The sequence below is a fragment of the Schistocerca serialis genome, chromosome 12 (genome assembly GCF_023864345.2).
Source record: "Schistocerca serialis cubense isolate TAMUIC-IGC-003099 chromosome 12, iqSchSeri2.2, whole genome shotgun sequence".
Taxonomy (NCBI): Eukaryota; Metazoa; Arthropoda; class Insecta; order Orthoptera; family Acrididae; genus Schistocerca; species Schistocerca serialis.
Genome location: NC_064649.1, coordinates 105,062,527 through 105,086,099, shown reverse-complemented (window position 1 = coordinate 105,086,099; position 23,573 = coordinate 105,062,527). Strand labels below are relative to the sequence as shown.

Sequence of the window (23,573 nt, the reverse complement as noted above, 5' to 3'; positions counted from 1 at the left end):
ATCCGGACAGGACGTTAAAATGTGGCGGACCGTCAGCAATTGCCCACATGGGCAGAACGGCACCGGCGCAGCCGTCAGTAGATGGCGATGGCTGAACCGGCAGTGTCCAATTCGTAACCGAGCCAAAACTACCTCCTCCCACCGAGAAGGGCGTGAGGAGGACATCCAAGCCGCGGGAAGAGGTTTCAAGGCCTGAAGCTTGTTGTCTGTAAGTGCAGCCCATTCAGCACGCCACAGCGATAAAATGCGCCGACAAATGACCCTGCTACAATCTGACGAAGGGACACATCAAGAAGCTGTCCGAGGCTGGAGGACCGCAGCCTTGGCCACAGCATCTGCAGCTTCGTTCCCAGGGATACCGACATGGCCAGGAACCCACATAAAGCTAACTGGAGAACCGACGTCCACCACCTGCTGAAGAGAGCGTTGGATCCGGTGCACGAAAGGGTGAACCGGGTATGGATCACTGAGGCTCTGGATGGCGCTCAGGGAATCGGAGCAGATGATATAAGCAGAACGTCGGTGGCGGCAGATGTAAAGAACAGCCTGGTAGAGGGCAAGGAGCTCAGCTGTGAAGACCGAACAATGGCCATGGAGCCAGTATTTGAAACTTTGTGCCCCGACAATAAAAGAACACCCGACCCCGTCATTGGGCTTAGAGCCATCTGTATAAATGAAGATCATATTAATGAACTTCGAACGAAGTTCGACAAAACGGGAGTGGTAGACCGAACCGGGGGTAACCTCCTTTGGGAGCGAGCTGAGGTCAAGGTGAATGCGAACCTGAGCCTGGAGCCAAGGTGGCGTGTGGCTCTCGCCCACTCGAAAGGTTGCAGGGAGTGAAAAATTAAGGTGTTGAAGGAGGCGACGAAAGCGAACTCCAGGGGGTAGCAGGGCAGAGACATACAACCCGTATTGACGGTCGAGAGAGTCATCAAACAAGGAACGATAAGACGGGTGGTCGGGCATTGACAGTAGCCGACAGGCATACCGACAAAGCAGTATATCGCGCCGGTAGGTTAGTGGCAATTCACCAGCGTCAGCATGAAGACTCTCAACGGGACTAGTATAGAACGCTCCGATCGCAAGTCGTAAACCCCGATGTTGTATGGAGTTGAGGCGGTGTAAGATGGATGTCCGTGCAGAGGAGTATACAAAGCTCCCATAATCCAGCTTGGAGCGGACGATCGACCGATATAGGCGAAGTAGGACGGTTCGATCCGCTCCCCACGACATACCACTGAGAACACGGAGGACATTTACAGAACGGGTACAACGGGCAGCCAAATATGACACATGTGGAGACCATCTAAGTTTCCTGTCAAATGTAAGACCTAAAAATTTTGTTGTCTCCACGATTGGGAGAGCAACAGGACCGAGTCGTAAGGACGGTGGGAGAAACTCTTTGTAGCGCCAGAAGTTAATACAGACCGTCTTCTCGGCAGAAAAACGGAAGCCATTGGCGACACTCCAGGAGTAAAGACGGTCAAGAGAACGCTGAAGACAGCGCTCCAGGAAACATGTACGCTGCGCGCTGCAATAGATGGTAAAATCGTCCAGGAAAAGGGAGCTTGATATATCAGCTGGGAGGCAATCCATTATTGGATTGATCGCTATGGCGAAGAGAGCGACACTCAAAACTGAGCCCTGTGGCACCCCATTCTCCTGGCGAAAGGTGTCTGACAGGACAGAACCCACACGTACCCCGAACTGTCGATCCATTAAAAAGGAACGAATAAAAAGAGGGAGGCGACCGCGAAGGCCCCATGGTGCGGAGAATGCCCGCCCTCCAACAGGTGTCGTAAGCCTTCTCCAAATCAAAGAACACAGCCGCGGTCGGGCGCTTCCGCAAGAAGTTATTCATAATGAAGGTCGACAAGGTAACCAGATGGTCAACAGCAGAGTGGCACCTACGAAATCCACATTGTGCATTGGTAAGTAGGCGTCGAGACTCGAGCAGCCAGACCAAACGAGAGTTAACCATTCGCTCCATCACTTTACAGACACAGCTGGTAAGCGAGATGGGTCGATAACTGGAAGGCAAGTGCTTGTCCTTCCCTGGCTTAGGGATCGGGACAACAATAGACTCGCGCCAGCATGCGGGAACATGTCCCTCAATCCAGATGCGATTGTAAGTACGAAGAAGAAAACCTTTACCCGCAGGAGAAAGGTTCTTCAGCATCTGAATATGAATAGAATCAGGCCCTGGAGCGGAGGACCGTGACCGGCCAAGTGCGTTTTCGAGTTCCCGCATGGTGAATGGGGCATTAGAACTATCACGATTCGAGGAGCAGAAGTTAGGTGGCCTAGCCTCCTCTGCCTGTTTGCGGGGGAGGAAGGCAGCGTGGTAATGAGCGGAGCTTGAAGCCTCTGCGAAAAAGCGGCCAAAGGAATTGGAGACATCCTCAGGGGCCACAAGGACGTCATTCGCGACCGTCAAGCCAAAAACTGGTGAGAGAACCTTAGAGCCAGATAGCCGGCGCAGGCTACCCCAGACAACAGAAGAAGGAGTAAAACTGTTGAAGGTGCTTGTGAAAGCAGCCCAGCTGGCTTTCTTGCTTTCTTTAATAATACGACGACACTGTGCACGTAATCGTTTATAATTGATACAATTCGCCACTGTAGGGTGGCGTTTAAAGGTGCGTAAAGCACGTCGACGAGCAAGTAAAGCGTCTCTACATGCTGCGGTCCACCAGGGGACCGGTACGCGACATGGAGAAGATGTAGGGTGAGGGATGGAATATTCAGCAGCAGTGAGAATGACGTCCGTGAGGTGTGCGACCTGACGATCGCAGCTTGTGAAGGTTTGATTCTGAAAGGTCGCCCTGGAAGAGAAGAGCCCCCAGTCTGCTTTGGAGATGGTCCAACTAGATGAGCACGGAGAGGGGGTATGCTGCAGGAGATGGATAACACACGGGAAGTGGTCGCTCGAATATGTATCAGAAAGTGCATTCCACTCAAACCGGCGTGCAAGTTGGGTAGTACATATAGAGAGGTCTAAATGGGAACAGGTGTGAGATGTGTCCGAAAGAAAAGTAGGGGCGCCAGTATTGAGGCAGACAAGATTGAGCTGGTTGAAAAGGTCTGCTAACAGGGAGCCCCTCGGGCAGGATGCTGGAGAGCCCCAAAGGGGATGGTGGGCATTGAAGTCTCCAGTTAACAAAAATGGTGCAGGTAGCTGAGCAATAATTTGCATCATGTCTGCCCTGGTAACGGGAGATGATGATGGAGTGTAAACGGTACAAATGGGGAGAGTAATTCGGATGGCAACCGCCTGCAGGCCGGTGTGCAACGTTATGGGATCGTAGTAAATATCATCCCGGACCAGCAACATAACCCCTCCATGAGTCGGGATACCTACCACAGAGGGTAGGTCAAAACACACAGAGGTGTAGTGTGCCAAGGCAATTTGATCGCATGGGCGTAGCTTCGTTTCCTGGAGGGCTACGACGAGCGGACGGTGCAAGCGGAGCAGCAACTTCAAGTCCTCTCGGTTGGAGCGAATGCTGCGAATATTCCAGTGAATAAGTGCCATCTAAGAAGAAAAGGAAGATGAAAGAAGGGGTCACCTCGAAGGCCGCGGAGGGCCTGGCTTCGAGCGAGCACTGCCGCCGCTATCAGTAGGCGGACAGTCTTCGTCCACTGGGTCTATAGGTTCATCGGCCATCTTGGGAAGATGGCCGGGAGGGGGAGCTTCCTCCGCCGGTGAACGGCCAGATGTTCGGCTACCAGCGGTGCGGCCAGGCAAAACAGATGACGGCCTGGGGCGGCAACCGCTGGGTGACGCAGGAGAAGAAATGTGCCGTGGCGGAGAAAGAGAACTGTGCTTCCTATGAGCCTTCTTGGAAGGTCGTTTGGTGGAAGTACCGGTCGATGGCTGGGAGGTCTAGGTACGTAGGAAGTCTGCACGGGACGGTTCCTTCTTGAAGGCCCATGCATCTGACTTCTGGGTCTTCGTCTTAGCAGAAGCTGATGAAGGGGCTGGTGTCTGTGGGGTGATGGGAGGAAGAGGAGATGTTGACCGCGCGATCTTAGCACTGGCCGAACGGACGACCGTGGTGCTGAAGGTCAGATCGCATGTCTGGGTTGCCACCTCCCTGGTAGTCCGAGAAGAGGCGGGGGACAGTACTGTATTTCCCCGCTGGGAGCAGCGTGGGCTTCCTAACTAGCCAATAGCTTGCGAGCAGCCGAGGTGGACACTTTCTCTTTGACCCGAATTTCTTGGATACAGCGTTCTTCCTTATAGACAGGACAGTCGCGGGAGGATGCTGCATGGTCACCCTGACAGTTCACACAACGAGGAGATGGAGGTGGACAGTCACCCTCATGGGCATCCCTGCCACAAGTGACACATTTAGCTGCATTGGAACAAGACTGTCGAGTGTGATTGAAACGCTGACACTGGTAGCAGCGCGAAGGTGTTGGGACATAGGGGTGAACAGAAATAACCTCGTAGCCCGCTTTGATGCATGATGGCAGCTTAACACTATCAAAGGTCAAGAAAGTGTCCGGGTCGGTACAAGGTCATTGTTGACCTTTTTCATGACCCTATGGACAGCCGTCACGCCCCGCTCAGCGAGGAAAGACAATCTCCTCGTCAGTCAATCCATCGAGGGATCTAGTATAGACCACACCACGAGACGAATTCAAAGTTCGGTGAGCCTCCACCCGGACAGGGAACGTGTACAGGAGTGTGGCTCGAAGCAGTTTCTGTGCCTGAAAGGCGCTCTCAGTTTCGAGTAACAAGGTACCATTACGCAACCTCATACAAGACTTAACAGTACCAGCTATGGCATCTACGCCCTTCTGGATAACGAAAGGGTTGACAGAGGAAAAATCCTTTCCGTCCTCAGATCCAGAAATGACGAGGAACTGTGGGGGTAGGCAGTAGTACTTTTGTCACTGGGGGCTGGTCATGTTTCCGTTTGTGGGCAGAAGTCGAGAGAGAAGAAGAGAAATCCATTGCGGAGGAATCCCCCACGATTGCCAGCGTCTCCGATGGCGCGCTCCTTCCTTATGGGGACCCTCTCAGAGGGCACTCCCGCCTTAGGTGAACGTTTACACCTCAGGTCACACCTCCCGAGAAACAGATGGAGGGACCAATCGGCATGGTCAGAAGGTATCAGCTCAGGCAATCACCCCTCCCTGGGCCTGGCCTTTACCAGGGGGTACGTGCGTGCCTTACTTGTCTACCCAAGGCGGGGAAATACGCGTTACCTCGTCACCGGCTACGCGTGCGAATGTGTGGGTCGGCCTTCAGGCGCACACAGGGAGGAAGGAAAAAGAGGAAAAGGAAGAGAGAACAGACTGACTGAAACGCCGAAGCGGAGACCAGAGAAGGCAAGGAGAAGAAGTCAAGGAGAAGAAGGCAAGAAGAAGAAAGCAAGGAGAAGAAGGCAAGGGAAAGAAGGCAAGGGAAAGAAGGCAAGGGAAAGAAGGCAAGGGAAAGAGTAAGGAAGACAGTGAGATGGAGAAGAACAAAGAAAGGAACCAACCAAAGAAGGAACAAACGAGAAGTAAAAACCCAAATAGAGCACAAATATAGGTCATGGAACCGTCCGTCTCCGGATGCAGGTGCTAACTACCCCCTTGAGGGGGATGGACTCCTTTTAGTCGCCTCTTACGACAGGCAGGAAAACCTCGGTCCTATTCCAACCCCCGGACCCGCAGGGGGGAATTACTACTGTGACCTTCCCGACAGATAATCCAGTTACAGAACTGAGTCGATAATCCGCAGACACACAATTCGATTAGAAGCCACTCGTGAGGAACTGTGTCGAGTATTATGAAATTCTAGAAGTATGGAATCAACCTGAGATCCTGTCGATAGCACTCATTACTTCACTTGAACTAAGAGGGAGAGTCACAGAAACAGAAGCACAATGTCAAACAGCCAAGACTGCTATTGTACAGCATTTATTCTGATACCCGGTTCCAGCAATTTATGTTGCCATCTTCTGCAGTACTTTTCACTGATTCTTGATCCAATGCATATTATACCATGCCACATATTCAGTAATCTAGATTGCCCCCTACCTTGACAATTTCAAGCACAGACAGTGAGACTGTTGTATTTCATATTTTCTGAATCAATTTTGCTAAAATTCAGTTCTTTTAAAATTCAATTTTTTAAGGTTTTTGAGATAAGATGCCACCACATTTCAATATAGGATCATGCACCAACTATACAAATTCACAGTGGAACAGAGAACAGACGGAGCAGTACCACCCACCTGAGCTTCAATAGCTTGCCAGGAAACTCACTGAATGGCACAGCTTCGATGTTGTCGCTCTGCAAGATATCGAGGAATCGCAACTCCCCCACGTCGACAATGTCCCGGAGGCTCGGCAGTAGCTTTTTCAGGTCTCTCACGTGCTGAAGAACCAATGTGTGTAGAGCTGGCAGCTCTGCTATGTGAGCAATGGCAGTTCCACCCAGCCCATTGCACCCGGAAAGCTCCAATCTGCATAACACATATGAAGCTACAAAACAGATCTCTACATATTGTAAGAGTCATCAATGTCCAGTTCAGAACAGTGGAATTCTCCAAACTCTGATAGGCAGACTGCACACCCTGTCAGTTGGTACATACCTGATGGCTGGACTAATGGAAAACAGTAGTAGTAGTAGTAGTAGTAGTAGTAGTAACAACAATTACAAAGGGCATTCAAAAAGGTTTGCACAGTCATCTCTAATTTTGTTTAGTTTTTGCAGGAGAAAAATGAAGTTTTTTGTGGACATACTTGGAACATTTAGCTATAAGTTGGTATATAAAAGTATTTTCTTTAATATAATAGGGGAAAACATTCCACGTGGGAAAAATAAATCTAAAAACAAAGATGATGTGACTTACCAAACGAAAGCGCTGGCAGGTCAATAGACACACAAACAAACACAAACATACACACAAAATTCAAGCTTTCGCAACAAACTGTTGCCTCATCAGGAAAGAGGGAAGGAGAGGGAAAGACGAAAGAATCCAGCACTTTCGTTTGGTAAGTCACATCATCTTTGTTTTTAGATATATAAAGTATTTTCTTTTATTTACAGGAGAGCCATAATGGACTGTGAAGTAGATGTCAGGTTGCGACAATGGTCGGTGATGGAGTTCCTCTTCAAGACCAACGATAACTCTGCCACATCGATTCACAGGAAGTTGCTCCCTGTTTATGGGGAGGACACAGTGGATCGTAGCAGTATCCAGTGGTGGTTGCAGAGGTTTAAAGAAGGTGATTTCTCTCTACTGGACAATCCACGATGCAGTAGACCATAGACAGCAGTGAGTGATGTGAATAAGGAGACCATTGATCAAACTATACAAAATGACAGATGTGTGACAACACAACAGCTTGCTGAAATGACTCGTTTGTCCTTGGGTAGTGTGGTATCATTGGTACAGTCACTAGAGTACAGCAAAATCTGTGCATGTTGGGTGCCTAGATTACTAACAAGAGAAATGAAAACTATGAGGAAAGATGCGTACGAGGGTCTCATGAAGACCTTTACTGAAGAGTAGAAAGTGTTTTGACGGCGCCATTACCCAGAATGAAACATGGTTGTTTTTGTCTGAACCTGAGAGTAAAACCCAATCCACGGAGTGGTGTCATCCGGGTACCTCTCTGAAGAAGAAACCAAGACTTTCAAGAACAGCAGGCTGAAAGGTGATGGCCTTCTTCTTCTTCTGGGATCAGTGTGGTGTCACTTTCATTGACTTTTTGGAGCCTGGCTCCACAATTAGCCGGGACCGTTACTGTTTCTCATTGGACAAGCTGCATCATACCATCAAGACCCACAGACCACAGCTTCAGGGTCAGCTCATCAGACTACACCATGACAATGGCATACCCCATACAGCCCTTATGACGCAGGAGAAAATCTGGAAAATGGGTTGGAAAATTGTTCCACATCTTCTCTACAGTCCGGACTTGGCTCCGTCTGCTTTTTATCTCTTTGATCGTCTGAAGACCCATCTGCACAGTAAAACATTTGATAGTGAGAAAGACTTTTTTCCTGTGTCAAGTGATGATGTAAAAGTCAGTCCCCAGAATTTTATCAAAGTGCATCACAGTTCAAATGGTTCAAATGGCTCTGAACACTATGGGACTCAACTGCTGAGGTCATTAGTCCCCTAGAACTTAGAACTAGTTAAACCTAACTAACCTAAGGACATCACAAACATCCATGCCCGAGGCAGGATTCGAACCTGCGACCGTAGCGGTCTTGCGGTTCCAGACTGCAGCGCCTTTAACCGCACGGCCACTTCGGCCGGCTGCTTCACAGTTGACGGAGGCTACAATGAGTGGGCTCAAGTATAGCTAAATGTTCCAAGCATGTTCACAAAAAATTTCATTCTCCTCCTCCAAAAAATAAAAAAATAGTGACAACTATGCAAAACTTTTTGAATGCCCTTTTATATTATTATTTTTATAATAATTATTATTATTTGCAAGGCAAGTTTGTAATGAAATTAGACAATGTCAGAAGCTCATTTTATAGGAGCACAATACACAACTTTACCAAACAACACAACTTACCTACACTAATGTTACACATATGATTTAGAGGGTGTGGGTTTTGTTAATTACTACTAATAAGTCATCCATACTAATTACACACGTATCCCCATCAAATTCACCTGTGCCATTAATTCAGTACTACACTGAGGCGACAAAAGTTGTGGGGTAATTCCTAACGTAATATCAGACCAGCTTTTACCGTGAGGTGGTGGACTGGTTCGCACACTGGACTCGCATTCTGGAGGACAACAGTTCAAAACCGCATCTGGCCATCCCAATTTAGGTTTCCTGTGATTCCCCTAAATCGCTTCAGGCAAATGCTGGGATGCTTCCTTCGAAACGGCACAGTGAACTACCTTCCCCATCTTTCCCTAACCTGACAGGACCACTGGTGTTGCTGTTTGGTCCCCTCCCCCAAATCAACCAACCAACCACCTTTTGCCCAGCATAGTGCAGCAGCTCATTGTGGCATGGACTCAAGTCACTGAAAGTCTGCAGCCGAAACACTGAGCTATGCTCCCTCTATAGTCATCCATGTTAGCAAAAGTGTTGCCGGTGCATGATGTTGTGCACGAACTGACCTCTCAATTGTATCTCATAAATGATTGATGGGATTCGCGTCGGGTGATCTGGGTGGCCGAACCATTTGCTCAAATTGTCCAAAATGTTCTTCAAACTGATCTCTAACCACTGTGGCCCTGTGACACAGCGCACCATCTTCTGCATAAATTCCACTGTCGTTTGGGGATGTGAAGTCCACGAATGGCTGCAACTGTCTCCAACTAGCTGAACATAACCATTTCCAGTCAATCTACATCTACGTGATTACTCTGCTATTCACAATAAAGTGCCTGGCAGAGGGTTCAATGAACCACCTTCATGCTGTCTCTCTACCGTTCCACTCTCGAATGGCACGCAGGAAAAACGAGCACTTAAATTTTTCCGGGCGAACCCTGATTTCTCTTATTTTATCATGATGATTATTTCTATCTATGTAGCTGGGTGCCAACAGAATGTTTTCGCAGTCGGACGAGAAAACTGGTGATTCAAATTTCGTGAGAAGATCCCGAAAAATGCCTTTGTTTTAATGATTACCACTCCAATTCACGTATCCTGTCTGTGACACTATCTCCACTATTTCGCGATAGTACAAAACGAGCTGCCCTTCTTTGTACTTTTTTGATGTCATTTTTCAGTTCCACCTGATGCGGATCCCACACCGCACAGCAGTACTCCAGAATAGGGCGGACAAGTGTAGTGTAAGCAGTCTCTTTGGTAAACCTGTTGCACCTTCTAAGTGTTCTGCCAATGAATTGCAGTCTTTGCTTTGCTCTACCCACAATATTATCTATGTGATCGTTCCAGTTTAGGTTATTTGTAATTGTAATCCCTAAGTATTTAGTTGAATTTACAGCCTTCAGATCTGTGTGACTTATCGCGTAATCGAAATTTAGCTGATTTCTTTTAGTACTCATGTGAATAACTTCACACTTTTCTTTATTCAGGGTCAATTTCCACTTTTCGCACCATTCAGATATCTTATATAAATAATTCTGCAAGTCGTTTTGATCATCTGATGACTTTACAAGATGGTAAATGACAGGTCATCTGCAAACAATCTAAGATGTCTACTCAGATTGTCTCCTATGTCATTAATATAGATCTGGAACAATAGAGGGCCCATAACACTTCCTTGGGGAATGCCGGTTATTACTTGTGTTTTACTCAAATGAACGGTTCAGTTGAATCAGAGGACCAAATCCGTTCCAGTAACACACGATTATGGAGCCACCACTGGCTTGCACAGTGCCTTTTTGAGAATTTGGATCCACGGCTTTTTAGTGTCTGCACCACATTCAAGCCCTACCATCAGTTTTTACCAATTGAAATCGAGACTCATCTGACCGGGCCAGAGCTTTCCAGCTGTCCATACACTTACGTCGGTCATCCACTGCCTCAGCCCATTAATGCCAAATTTTGCCACACTGTCCTAACGGATACATTCACCATACGTCCCACATTGATTTCTGTGGTTACTTCACACTGTGTCGCACATCTGTTATCACTGACTGCACGGTGAGGCACCTTTTACTTGAGTGCCCTTATTTTAATCCGCTACGTGCCCATTTACAGCTGTCACCTGATATGTCTTCCCTTTCAGCAGATGACACGCGCTCAGCCGATCAAGTCCTCGAGTTTATCAGTGTCAGTGAGATGATGTCAGTCATTTGAAGCTCTTTTTTGGGAAAACAAACCCTCTCCAATGGTAGTTTTCTAAGATTTCATTCTGTTTTTAGTTTCCTTCCTTTTCGAGTTTCGCTCCTATTGCTGTTGATTTAACATTCGGTTTTTTTACCCTTCCCTAAGCCACAGAATGGGCGCTTATGACCAGAGAAGTTTTGTGCCCTAAAACTATTTTAAAAAATTCTATGCAAATGTCACTGCCCTCGGTTGTTAAGTGAAGGCAAAGTGAAGGTGAAGGTGAAGTTAAGTGAAGTGAGGTTATTAAGTGAAGGTTCACAATATATATAAATGACCTAGTAGATAGTGTCGGAAGTCCCACGCGGCTTTTCGCGGATGATGCTGTAGTATACAGAGAAGTTGCAGCATTAGAAAATTGTAGCGAAATGCAGGAAGATCTGCAGCGGATAGGCACTTGGTGCAGGGAGTGGCAACTGACCCTTAACATAGACAAATGTAATGTATTGCGAATACATAGAAAGAAGGATCCTTTATTGTATGATTATATGACAGCGGAACAAACACTGGTAGCAGTTACTTCTGTAAAATATCTGGGAGTATGCGTAAGGAACGATTTGAAGTGGAATGATCATATAAAATTAATTATTGGTAAGGCGGGTACCAGGTTGAGATTCATTGGGAGAGTCCTTAGAAAATGTAGTCCATCAAGAAAGGAGGTGGCTTACAAAACACTCGTTCGACCTATACTTGAGTATTGCTCAACAGTGTGGGATCCGTACCAGATCGGGTTGATGGAGGAGATAGAGAAGATCCAAAGAAGAGCGGCGCGTTTTCTCACAGAGTTATTTGGTAACCGTGATTGCGTTACGGAGATGTTTAGCAAACTCAAGTGGCAGACTCTGCAAGAGAGGCGCTCTGCATCGCGGTGTAGCTTGCTCGCCAGGTTTCGAGAGGGTGCGTTTCTGGATGAGGTATCGAATATATTGCTTCCCCCTACTTATACCTCCCGAGGAGATCACGAATGTAAAATCAGGGAGATTCGAGGGCGCACGGAGGCTTTCTGGCAGTCGTTCCTCCCGCAAACCATACACGACTGGAACAGGCACGTAAAGTGCCCCCCGCCACACACCGTTGGGTGGCTTGCGGAGTATAAATGTAGATGTAGATGTAGATGAAGGCCATCACTTTAGCTTTTTGAAAATACTACACACACAGTGTTCTCAGAAAATCATAGTTGAAGAGATGGAGTGGAAATTCGGGTGGAAGTACAGTACGTGACAGTCAGGACCTAGGCTGTGGAAGGTGTCAGACCGAGTTGTCGGTCGAGGGCCACAATAGGGGATGGAGCGAGGATTCTGCCCCGATCACCTCACTGCTGGTTCCAGCCGGTGAGCATTCCACAGGTCTGGCACAGAAGGGATTGTTAATGTAGATTTTCTGTGTCCGCAGCAAGTGCTTTCCAATGGCAGCAGTCACCGTCCAATTTGCATTTCGTGTTACTTTCCAGCTTTGCAGCTGACAATCACTGTCAACGAATTAGTTTCAGACAGATTGTAGTAGTATAATTAATGACGGAATTGGAGTTAATTTTCCATGCACTCTCCGGGTTTGATAGCCATATGTCATTACACACAATTTATTTAATTATACAATAACTTGGATGTAATCTAAGATCTTTAAATCAATTCATGTCCAATGCCATTCCCTTTTGGTGTAGTAAATTTATAGTTACAGTCATTTGTTATTCCAGTAGATATTTTTACCTTGTTCATATCAGTGATTTATGTTGGACTTTATGGGATTTATTTTGGACAGTTGTAATCATGACAACTTCAGCTTCACTGCTAAAGGCCACAATCACATGAGTAAACTTTCTGTTCCATATCATTCTACAGTAGCATAACTTAATGGTGGTTCTGTGCTGTAGGATATTCTGAACCAGAAGCGAGAGGCTACAGGTGGGGTAGGGAAAAGGAAGGGGATGGCCATCTTGTGTTGGTATCTGAATGGGAAGCTTCTCCTTTCGGAGAAGGCCACAGTTTCACAAGTGACTAGAATATGAAAACACAAAATACCACTGCACGGCACTGTAAAAGGGATTACATATCATAGTGTCACTGGTAACCTGGCTTATTACGAGGGTAATCCCAAAAGTAAGGTCTCCTATTTTTTTTTACAAGTACATAGACCTGATTATTTCGATAATGAACAATGAACATTTAGCTATTTTTCGACATAATCACCATTTCTGTCGATGCATTTTTGTAGACACTGTGGCAGTTTTTGTATGCCCATGTCATACAAGCTCACCTCCATGCTGTTCAGAAAGTTATGAACCTCTTCTTTCACCTCGTCACCACCCAAGTTTCGTCACCCGTGACAACTGAGTCCAGAAAGTTTTCCTGTTTGGCTGCAAGGCGGTGAGAAATGCACAGGAAGCATCAACTCGTTGCCGCATGTGGTCCTCAGCACGCGTGACACCCATCTTGTGCACACCTTCCGGTGGTTCAATGTTTCTGATAAAATTCTGTGACCGGTGCTTCGGTAAACCTCAGGAACCAACGTGCAGAGATCATCCAGGGTGATCCGCCGATCTTCACGCATGCTTTGCTCAACCTTCAACACTGTCTCCTCAGAAATGTATGGTCTCCCACTATTTTGTTCGTCATGAATTTCGGTCCGACCAGCTGCAAACTCTCTACAGCACTTAGGAACATTTTTGACATCCATGCACAACTCACCATACACTTCCGTCAATTGGCAATAGATTTCAATCGGTGCAGTGCCCTATGCATTCAAAAACCGAATAACTGTGCGCAATTTGCACTTGGCGGTAACATTCAACGGGAGCCCCATTCTCAATGACTGCCAAGCCAAGACTGAGCACCTCAGAGCGGCGTGCACATGTTTACACACAGAGCATGAAGCACTCTTCATAACAGTGTAACCAACTGCCACACAAACAGAGTTCTGTACTTATAAAAAAGTAGGAGACCTTACTTTTGGATTTACCCTCATAGTTGTGTCAATATTTGCAACGCGACATTCGTCATCGGCTGTCCCGGTAAACTCCTGTGTAGCACAATGCACTGCAGGTGGACTAGACAGACCCACTGTAGTCTAAAATTCTGGGTACCTGTTCGACAGTAAATGAATTACCAGGATGGAACGTGTATGAAGAGGGATGCAATTCACTTGCACAACTTGCCGATTGGAAGTGGGAGGCTCTGTCTTGTTCACTAAGTATTTGCTAATTGCAGACTGTGAATTTGGCTGGTCCCTCTCCTCACATACCCCAGCTGGTGACTATGCCAAAACTACTACAGAAGAAGATTATATTACATTAGTATTGGGCCCTAGCCAGAGATGTTTTGTGGCACATAAAATGGTTTGAGTTTAATGACCTGTGTACCACACTTTCAGATACTATAATTTGTTTTGACCTATCAGGGTGATCCAAGAGATGGCTCCCTACAGATTTCCTTGACTTTGAACAATGCTTGCAGACAGCACCTCACTGGGTTAATTGGTTTCACTCAAGCAATCAAAGTTTAGTTTAAGATCAGTACAGGGTAATCAGTCTAATTTGGTTGCTACTGCATACATCACATTTTACTACAGCCATCACGTGCATTGGGTGTTAGTGTTTCCCATGCCATGCCATGCCATTCCATTCCATATGTTACTTGGAAATAGTTGTGTTTATACTGCTTATGGGTTATGCACACTTCTTTTTCAACCCTCCGACAGTCGCGCATGTATCTGTGAGATATATGACCTACTTTTTCTCTAATATTACCGCAATGAACAGTGTTAACGGTTTGCTGGCCCACGACATCTTGTGTCATACCTTTCTTATTGCTTCACAGGAATTTCAGTCTTATCCTGATACTGACAAGGTCATAAATGAGTCAGGTGTGGGAACGTGTACTCTCAGATACAGCGCGCCTACTCGGGTAACGCTTTGTCGCCGCTAATGACTGCAGCTGTTGCATTGTTTGCAGCGTACGCAAGTCGGCAGTTGCGCTGTTGTCTTCTAAATGAAGCAACGTTTCGTTGTAGCTACGTGTACTGTCTTTCAAAATGAGTAAACGATATGATCTAGAAAATCCTAACGATTTGGAAGAAGTGCATCGCCTTCTTCTCGACGACGAGGTATCCATTGAAGATGAAGATGATCTTGCAGAAACTGATTCAGAAACCGAAGATATACTCGAAACACGATCTGTAGACTCAGACACAGATCATGAATTTGATGAAGAGGAAAATAATGAAGCGCAGGAAACTGATGAACATTACTATTTTGGTGAGTAGAAAAGACAATAAATATGCTTTCAGATGTAATAACAGTATCTAATAATGGTGTAATGTACTTATTTTTTTATTTTAGGTAAGGATGGAACTACATGGAGGAAAGTGCCTTGGAAAGCAACACAGACATGGCCTCATAATATACTAACCAAACTGCCTTGGGTAGTTGGAGACGCAAAGAAAATGGTAACTGAAATTAACTGCTGGAGCCTATTCAACAGTAATGATATCCTAGATCTTATTGTGGTCAACACTAACAGGCGTATAGCTGATCTAAAAGGAAACTTTGGTCGCAAGAGTGACTGCAAGGACACAGACGCAATCAAAATAAAAGCCTTTCTTGGCTTGTTATACCTTGCAGGTGTGTTCCATGGTGGGCGACAGAATGTTCACGACTTCTGTACAGCAGATGACCTTGGTCTGAATATTTTTAGAATGACCATGTCTGAAAAACGTTTCCTGTTCCTAATAAGATGTGTTTGTTTTGATGATGGAGCCACAAGACAAGAACGGCGCAAGACAGACAAATTAGCAGCCATGTGTTTGAATAACTGCAAGATACGTTACTCGCTCGGTCAGAATGTCACAGTTGATGAGCAGCCACCAGCATTTCGAGGCCGGTGTGGATTTCGCCAGTTCGTACCATCCAAACCATCTAAATATGGCATCAAATTTTTCTGCCTATGTGATGTCAAGCTTTATTATACTTAAAACATGGAAATATATTGTGGATTACAACAAGAAGGACCCTTTCAGAATAGTAACTCCGCCAAAGAAGTAGTTCTGAGACTTGCCGAACCAATATATGGGACGGGTAGAAACATTACAGCAGATAACTGGTTCACTAGTTTGGAGTTAGTAAGAGAACTGCATAAAAGGAGACTGTCGTTTGTAGGCACAATTAGCAAAAACAAGTAGGAACTGCCATCGAATTTCGTAGCACCGAAAAGTAGACAGCAATATGATAGCGTATTTGGCTACAGCAAGAATGAAACCCTTGTGTCGTATGTCCCGAAAAAAGGGAAAACTGTAGTCCTCCTTTCAAGTATACATGTATCGTCAAGTGAGGTTTCAGAAGGTTTAGAGAAAAAACCAGCAATTATTCTACACTATAATGACACAAAATCTGGAGTTGATGTAGTTGACAAACTCCGTGCTACCTACAATGTAGCTAGGTCAACAAGAAGATGGCTTATGGTGATTTTTTTCCACCTGTTGAACACTGCAGGCATCAACTCAAGAGTAATTTTCTTGGCCAACAAGAATAAAAAATACTCAAATCGGCGCGAGTAGCTCAAAACTTTGGCTCTGACTCTACTGCGAGATCATCTCAAAAGAAGAGCTCTTATTATGACTCTACCTGATGATACAGTCAATGCTAGTAAAGTACAAACCTAAAGGAAAAGAGCAAGAAAACGCTGAACAATTCTTGGAATCAGAAAACAAGAAAAGAAAAAGGTGCCAGTCATGCTACAGGGAGACAAAAAAGATTGGTCTCAGCAAGTATACATGTGAAAAATGCGGTACACATCTTTGTTTGCAAAAGCACGTGAAAATAATTTGTGAACAATGTCTTTCTATAGAGAGCAATCAGTAAAAAGAGACATGCTTTGATTGGTTTAATAATTTATTTGTATCTATAATAAAATCAATTTTTAAAAGAATTTCATGTACTTCTCCATTACAAAATGTCAAATATTTCTGTTAATTTGAAAGTGTAATGAGCCTGATGTTCATTTCTGTATTTGTAAAATCTGTAACAATAAAGGTAACTCCAATTTATAACAAAAACAAAAGAAAAAGAACCTGTAAACAAACAAAAAACCACAAAAATCGTCGCATGTATCCACGAGATACATCGCGACTAGTGGCGGCATGAAAGTTGACGTGCCTGCTGGAGGGTTAAAAAAAAGTTATTACTTTGTATTTGTTGCCCTGTGTGGAGATGATGCAGTTATCTATAACTAAGTATAGTCTGAAAGAACCTGCATAAATATTCAGTCAGATCTCAATGTAATTTCAAAGTGATGCAGGGATTAGCAACCTGCTTTAAATGTTCAGCAATGTAAAATTTTTCACTTTGCAAAATGAAACAAACTTAGTATACTATGACTATAATATCAATGAGTCACTGGTGGAATTGGCCAACTCTTTAACACTTCATAGGGATATGAAATGAAATGATCACATAGGGTCAGTTGTGACTAACAATGGTCATAGAATTCAGTTTACTGGTAGAATACAGGGGAAGTGCAATCAGTCAACAATGGAGGTTGCTTAAAAATCACATGCACGACCAGTTCCAGAATACTGCTCAAGCTTGTGGGACCCATACCACATAGTACCAACAAAGTTTCAAGAAGTGGCTTTAAACGACGATTCACGGAATATACCACAATCCCCTATGTATCGCTTACACAGTGAATAGTGAGGATAAGATTAGAATAATTACTGCAAGCACAGAGGCATGCAAACAATCATTCTTTCCACACTCCATTCGTGAATGGAATGGGAAAAAATCCCAATAACTGGTACAATGGGTTGTACTCTCTGCTACGAACTTCACAGTTGGTTGCACAGTATAGATGTATCTATACATGTAGTGGCCCTGTGCAAGTTTTTATCTCTGAGCATGGAATATTGTTTTTATTGAAAATTAATATAACTCTAAAGGTTGTTCACATCTTAATGTGACTGTAAAAAAAAAAAATTAATGTGCACATCCCCTTCAGAGGATGTTACTTACACATACTGTCATTATTGATATCTTTGCTAGATATTAATGGCAGTTTTTGAGATGACCAATATTACCCATTACTTAATATGATGGTGAAGAAACTCTCTATGTAACAGATGGCCAGTTAACTATAGATGAGTGCACATAGATATATTTATGAGAAGCAACTTTATTAGGAAGGAGTGAAGACAGCTGCTAATTTATTGTATTAATGAAAACAGCTGTGGCAGTCTGTGTAATTTATGTATGAATATTTTCCTGTGTCATGAAATGTCAAATATTGGCAGGGATACGAAAAAAATCATTTTAATTTTTGCCACATTCGGTGTTGTTCTTTCCAGAGTCCGGTTGCGTTGTTTGCCATTCTCTGTGCTACTTTTTGCCAAATTCATAGTGACTTTTTGGAAAATTCGACGCTCTTTTTCTGCCTAATTTATTTTCTTGTTACTTGCACTGTTGTCTTTTTTGCCAATTTCCATGTTTCTTGCCTCATCCATGTTTTTTTTCCGATTTTGGTGTCATCTTTTGTGGATTTTGGTGTCTTTTGTGCCAAATTCAGTACTATTTTTTTGCAAGATCCAGTGTTTCATTTCATAAATTAGGTGCAATGTTTGGGTCAAATTTGGTGTTTTTTGCCAATATCACTTTTTCTTTTTGCCAATTTCAGTGCTATTTTTGATGTCACATCATACTTTGTTACACATAACATTAACGGTCATTTCAAGGCTATACACAAAGCTCAAACTTGAGGATAAAAAGAAGGCAAAATGCAATTTCAACATTCAATAATTTTGAGTTGTGAATATTGGTGAATCGTCATCCTCAGATTTATAACATTTTTATAAGCAAAAAATTAAAAATTTCATGACATTTCCCAAATTTACATTATTGTTTTTACTAAATTTACCTGTCCCTAAATATTGGCCGTCAGGATGTGCGATATTAAGGTAATATATGTTAACAGGGCATTCTGTGCATTAATCACTCATTTTATTGCTCCCACTACCTATCAGTGTAACAGAGCTTCCTTCTTGGTACACCCTCATGGCCTTTTTAATTTTTTTTTCCTTGTGCAACAGGGAACTACTATCTCTGACACACTGTAAACAATCTGTGGTTTTATCATTCTTTTCTATTTCCATTTTCTTCCTTCCTGCTCATCTCCTAATGTCACCCTATTATTTCTTGCTCCTCTTCCAATCGATCCAGTAGACCTCCACATTGACTGATTCTGCACTATTGTCTTATGTTTCCAAGGCACGTCACTGCCACATTTGACAAGAACATTGAGAGGATATTGCTTGATGTTAGGGAGACTGACATTTCTTAAATTCCAGATAATCATTACCATACAGGGTGAGTCAGGAGGTTTTCCAGAGGGTATTCCTTAGGTTATTTGAAACAAAAACTGTAAACAAAGTAATGGGATCAGATCCATAATTACGGAGCTACAGTAATTGAAAAAAATCGGGAAAATGGCAGAAAACTTTTATTGTAGGATTTCACTAACAAAAATGCACATAATAATTAATTTAAACAATTCTGTAGCAGTCTCTTGCATTCAGAGTGGATTTAAAGCAAGTGTTCAAAATTTCCTCCCTGCATTTGAAGACAAAGATTTGTAATGGAGTGAACCATTCGAGTGGCATTTCGTTATTTCACATGCTTGGTCCTTATTGACGTTGCTGCATCGAAAATACGTTGTACCAATTCTTCTCGTGTTTGCACCTTAACTTCGTACACGATGTCTTTCATCCACCCCCAGATGCAGTAATGTAGGGGTGTTAAATCTGGGGATCTGGCAGGCCAGTTGATAGGGGCCCCGCGACCTGTCCATCGATGTGGGAATTGCTGATTAAGATAAGCTGTTACCACATGGTGGAAATGTGCAGGTGCCCCGTCATGTTGGACGTACATGTGGCGTCATGTTTACAGAGGAACATCTTCACGAAGCTGCAGCAAGTCTTCTTGTAAAGTTACCGCACATCTTACCATTTAAATTTCCCAGGAGAATAAACGGCCCCAGTAACTGGTCACACACAAAACCACACCAGAAATTGACACAGAATCTGCATTGAAACTGAGATACTACCGTGGCATGGGGATTTTCGTCTGCCCAGACATGCATGTTATGCATATTGTTGATGCCATCTCCTGTAAATGTCGACTGAACATTATGGAGTGATAGAGCTGCTGATTTCCATCTAACCAGTGACAAATGTGCAAACAGTTGGCATAATCGTGGCTCTAAATGGCGAATGTTCTGCACATGAAAAGGATACAGTCCATTCTCGTGAAGAATCCAACATACCTTAGATTGTGAAATGTTTAGTAGGGTAGCTAGGGGTCTTGTACTTGAACGAGGACTGCGCTCTACTGAATTAAGGATGTTTTCCTCTTCTTGAACATGTCTTTCAGAGTGAATACGAATACTGTGAAGAGCACCAGTCTCTAGCAATGTTTGATATGTTCCAGTAAATGTTTTGGCACTCGGAATCCTACAATTAGGATACCGAAGGTGATATTCAGCAACAGCGGTTTTCCCATTACCATCAAAGAAATACCACAAAGATAAGATAAGAGAGATTAGGGCTCGTACAGAGGCATATAGGCAGTCATTTTTCCCTCGTTCTGTTTGGGAGTGGAACAGGGAGAGAAGATGGTAGTTGTGGTACGAGGTACCCTCTGCCATGCACCGTATGGTGGATTGCAGAGTATGTATGTAGATGCAGATGTAGAATGCTGACAAATGGAGTCCGCTTGCTTCATGACAACGCTCGGCCTCACACAGCGCTCCGCCATACAGTCCAGACCTTGCGCCCACCGACTTCCATGTCTCCCGTTACCTAAAGGCACATCTTGGTGGAAAATCATTCCGCGACGATGAAGAGATCAAAGATGAAGTTGAAATGTGGTTCCGACAACAGGCAACAACCTTCTATGACTGTGGGATACAAAAGCTTGTGCACCGACTTAACAAATGTTTGGATAACGGGGGTGATTATGTCGAAAAATGACAAATAATCTAATTAATAAGATGTAACTGACATTTTCTAAATAAATGTTCTATTTAAGGACTGCGAGCCATTGTATCTTTACTTTTTGAAATGCCCTTGTATATTTATGTGTGCAGCACAGAAACATGAATCACAAAACAGCATTCACACCAGCTTTTGAGCACTTGCTCTCTTTCTAGCAATAGTACACACATTCATGGACACAGACACCCAAACGTACATTCCCATTGCCACAGCAAGACTGACTACTGAAAGCAGGTGTCTGAGCTGATGGTGGCAATGGAGGCTGTGGATGGGGGGAGGATATGGAAGGACACAAGGATGGATTAGGGGGAAAGAGGCTGGTCTTTGGACAGATGACTCCACACAGCTACACAAGAAGACGAAAATAGTACAGAGGGTGCAGCAAACTGAGATGAAGGAAGGAAAAGGAAAAGGGGGGAGGGAAGAAGGAAAAGAGGAGGGGTAGACAGAGAGGTGAAAATGAATAATAAAGAGGGAGAAAGAGAAGGGGGAGGTGGGGATATATGTGAGAGAGACAAAGAGAGAGAATGCTCACATGGAGGGGGGTACCAAGTGGTGGGAGAATGCAGTGCATGATCTGGACAGAGGAGAGGTGAGGGCACAACAGAGAATGGAAAAGGCAAGGCAAGCTGAGGTAGTGGGTAGAGGTTAGCAGAGGCTAAGGCCAGGGCGATCGCGATATTGTAGAATGTGTCAGAGAGAATTCCCATCTGTGCCGTTCAAAGAAACTTGTGCTGGAAGGGAGTATCCAAATGACCCACACAGTAAAGCAGCTATCAAAGTGATTTGTGGTGTGGCGTGCAGTGTGTTTGGAAACTGGATGGTCTAGAATGAGATTTTCACTCTTTTGCAATGGAGTGTGTGCTGATATGAAACTTCCTGGTAGATTAAAACTGTGTGCTGGACTGAGATTCGAACTCCAGGACCTTTGGCTTTTGCGGGCAAGTGCTCCACCACCTACCCGCGAAAGGCAAAGATCACGAGTTGAAGGCTTGGATGGTCTAGTTTGTGGTTTGCCACAGTTTGGTGGTGACCATTCACGCAAGTAGACAAATGGTTAGTTGTCATGACCACATAAAACACTGTACACAAATTGCGGCATAGCTGATATGTAACGTGGCAACTTTCACAAGTGGCCCTGCCTTTTACTGGGTAGGAGATGCTTGTGATTGGATTGTGATCGGAGGTGGTAGGTACATGTATGGGACAGGTCTTGCAACGGGGCCAACCACAAGCAAATGCTCTGTGGGGTGCAGCATTTGGAGGAAGATTTGATGAGGGATGGACACGGATATTCTGTAGATAGGGTGGGCGATGGAACATTACTCTGGGCTATGTGGGCAGGCTATAGTGAAAGATATCCCTCATCTCAAAGCACAATAAGAGGTAGTCGAAGCCCTGACTGAGGATGCGGTTGAGCTTTTCGAGGTCAGGGACACTAGGTGATAAGAGGAGCACTGGTCGGTGGGCGGTTAACAGATTTACTGTCATCAGAGAAGCACATGGCACAGGAGGTTTGTTTATGGATGAACTGGATAGGATATAGTCTGTCAGTGAATGCTCTGGTAATGTTACGGGTATATTTCGACAACCCTCGCTTTCCGTGCAGATGTGGGGTCCACAGATAGCGATTCTGTAAGGAAGAGACATCTTGGGTGACAGTTACCAAAGTGCTGTTAGTGATTGGTGCACTCAATATGAACAGACATTTATGGAACACCTGAGATCCACATTTAGGAAGGTGGCTTCTTGAGTTCTGAAGGGTCGGGTGAAGTAAGTTTGGGAATTTGTGTCACGGCTATAGAGCAAAGAGCAAAGGCTGTCCCTACAATGAGTCCAAACCGTAAGAATGTCATCACTGAACTGAATCGGACATGTTTCAGGTGCCGAGTAGACAGGAAGGATGGCTGCAGTGGGCCCATAAATAACTTGGCACAGGACGGTGCCATGAGAGTACCTGTGGCAGTCTTTTAAAATGAAATAGTTGTGTCAGGGTGTGTGCGACGGGCTCACAGGTGCATGAAAGAAGTGGTTAGGTACTGGCCCCTGGCCTAGCTTGCATTTATAGTAAATATCTCACTCAGCACAAAACCCCAAGTGACTGGAGAAAGTGCAGGTCACTCCAGTATATAAGAAAGGTTAAAGAATGGACCCTACAGACCAATATCCTTAACTAATGTTTGCTGCAGAATCCTTGAACATACATTCAGTTTGAATATAATAAACTTTCTTGGGACCTAGAAGGTAATGTTCACGAATCATTATGGTTTTACAAGGCATCGCTTGTGTGAAACTCTGCTTGCCCTTTTCTCATGTGATATACTGCGAACTATGGATGAAGGGCAACAGGTTGATTCCATATTTCTAGATTTTCGGAAATTGCTTGACACGGTGCCCCACTGCAGGCTTTTAACGAAAGTACGAGCATATGGAATACATTCACACATACATGAGTGACTAAAAGACTTCTTAAGTAATAGAACCCAGTATGTTGCCCTCGAGTGCAAGTGTTCGTCGGCGACGAGGGTATCATCAGGAGTGCCCCAGGCAAGTGTGATAGGACCACTATATACATAAATGATTTGATGGACAGGCTAGGCAACAATCTGCAGTTGTTTGCCAATAATGCTGTGGTGTACAGTAAGGCATCGAACTTGAGTGGCTGTAGGAAGACACAAGACAACTTACACAAAATTTCGTCTGTGGGATTAATGGTACCTAGCCTTAAATGTGCAAAAACCTAAGTTAATGTGGATGAGGAGGAA

The 23,573-nt window shown here is 44.5% G+C and overlaps 1 protein-coding gene across 2 annotated transcripts in view; it reads right to left on the bottom strand.

Annotated features, from left to right (window-relative positions):
* The window catches only part of LOC126427905 (F-box/LRR-repeat protein 7-like), a 144,748-nt gene that overhangs the window by 4,734 nt on the left and 116,441 nt on the right, over positions 1-23,573 (bottom strand). For both annotated transcript variants that reach the window (XM_050089793.1, XM_050089792.1), the window contains exon 6: positions 6,234-6,464. In XM_050089793.1, the coding sequence (XP_049945750.1) occupies positions 6,234-6,464 (231 nt within the window). The remainder of the gene's footprint in view (positions 1-6,233; positions 6,465-23,573) is intronic.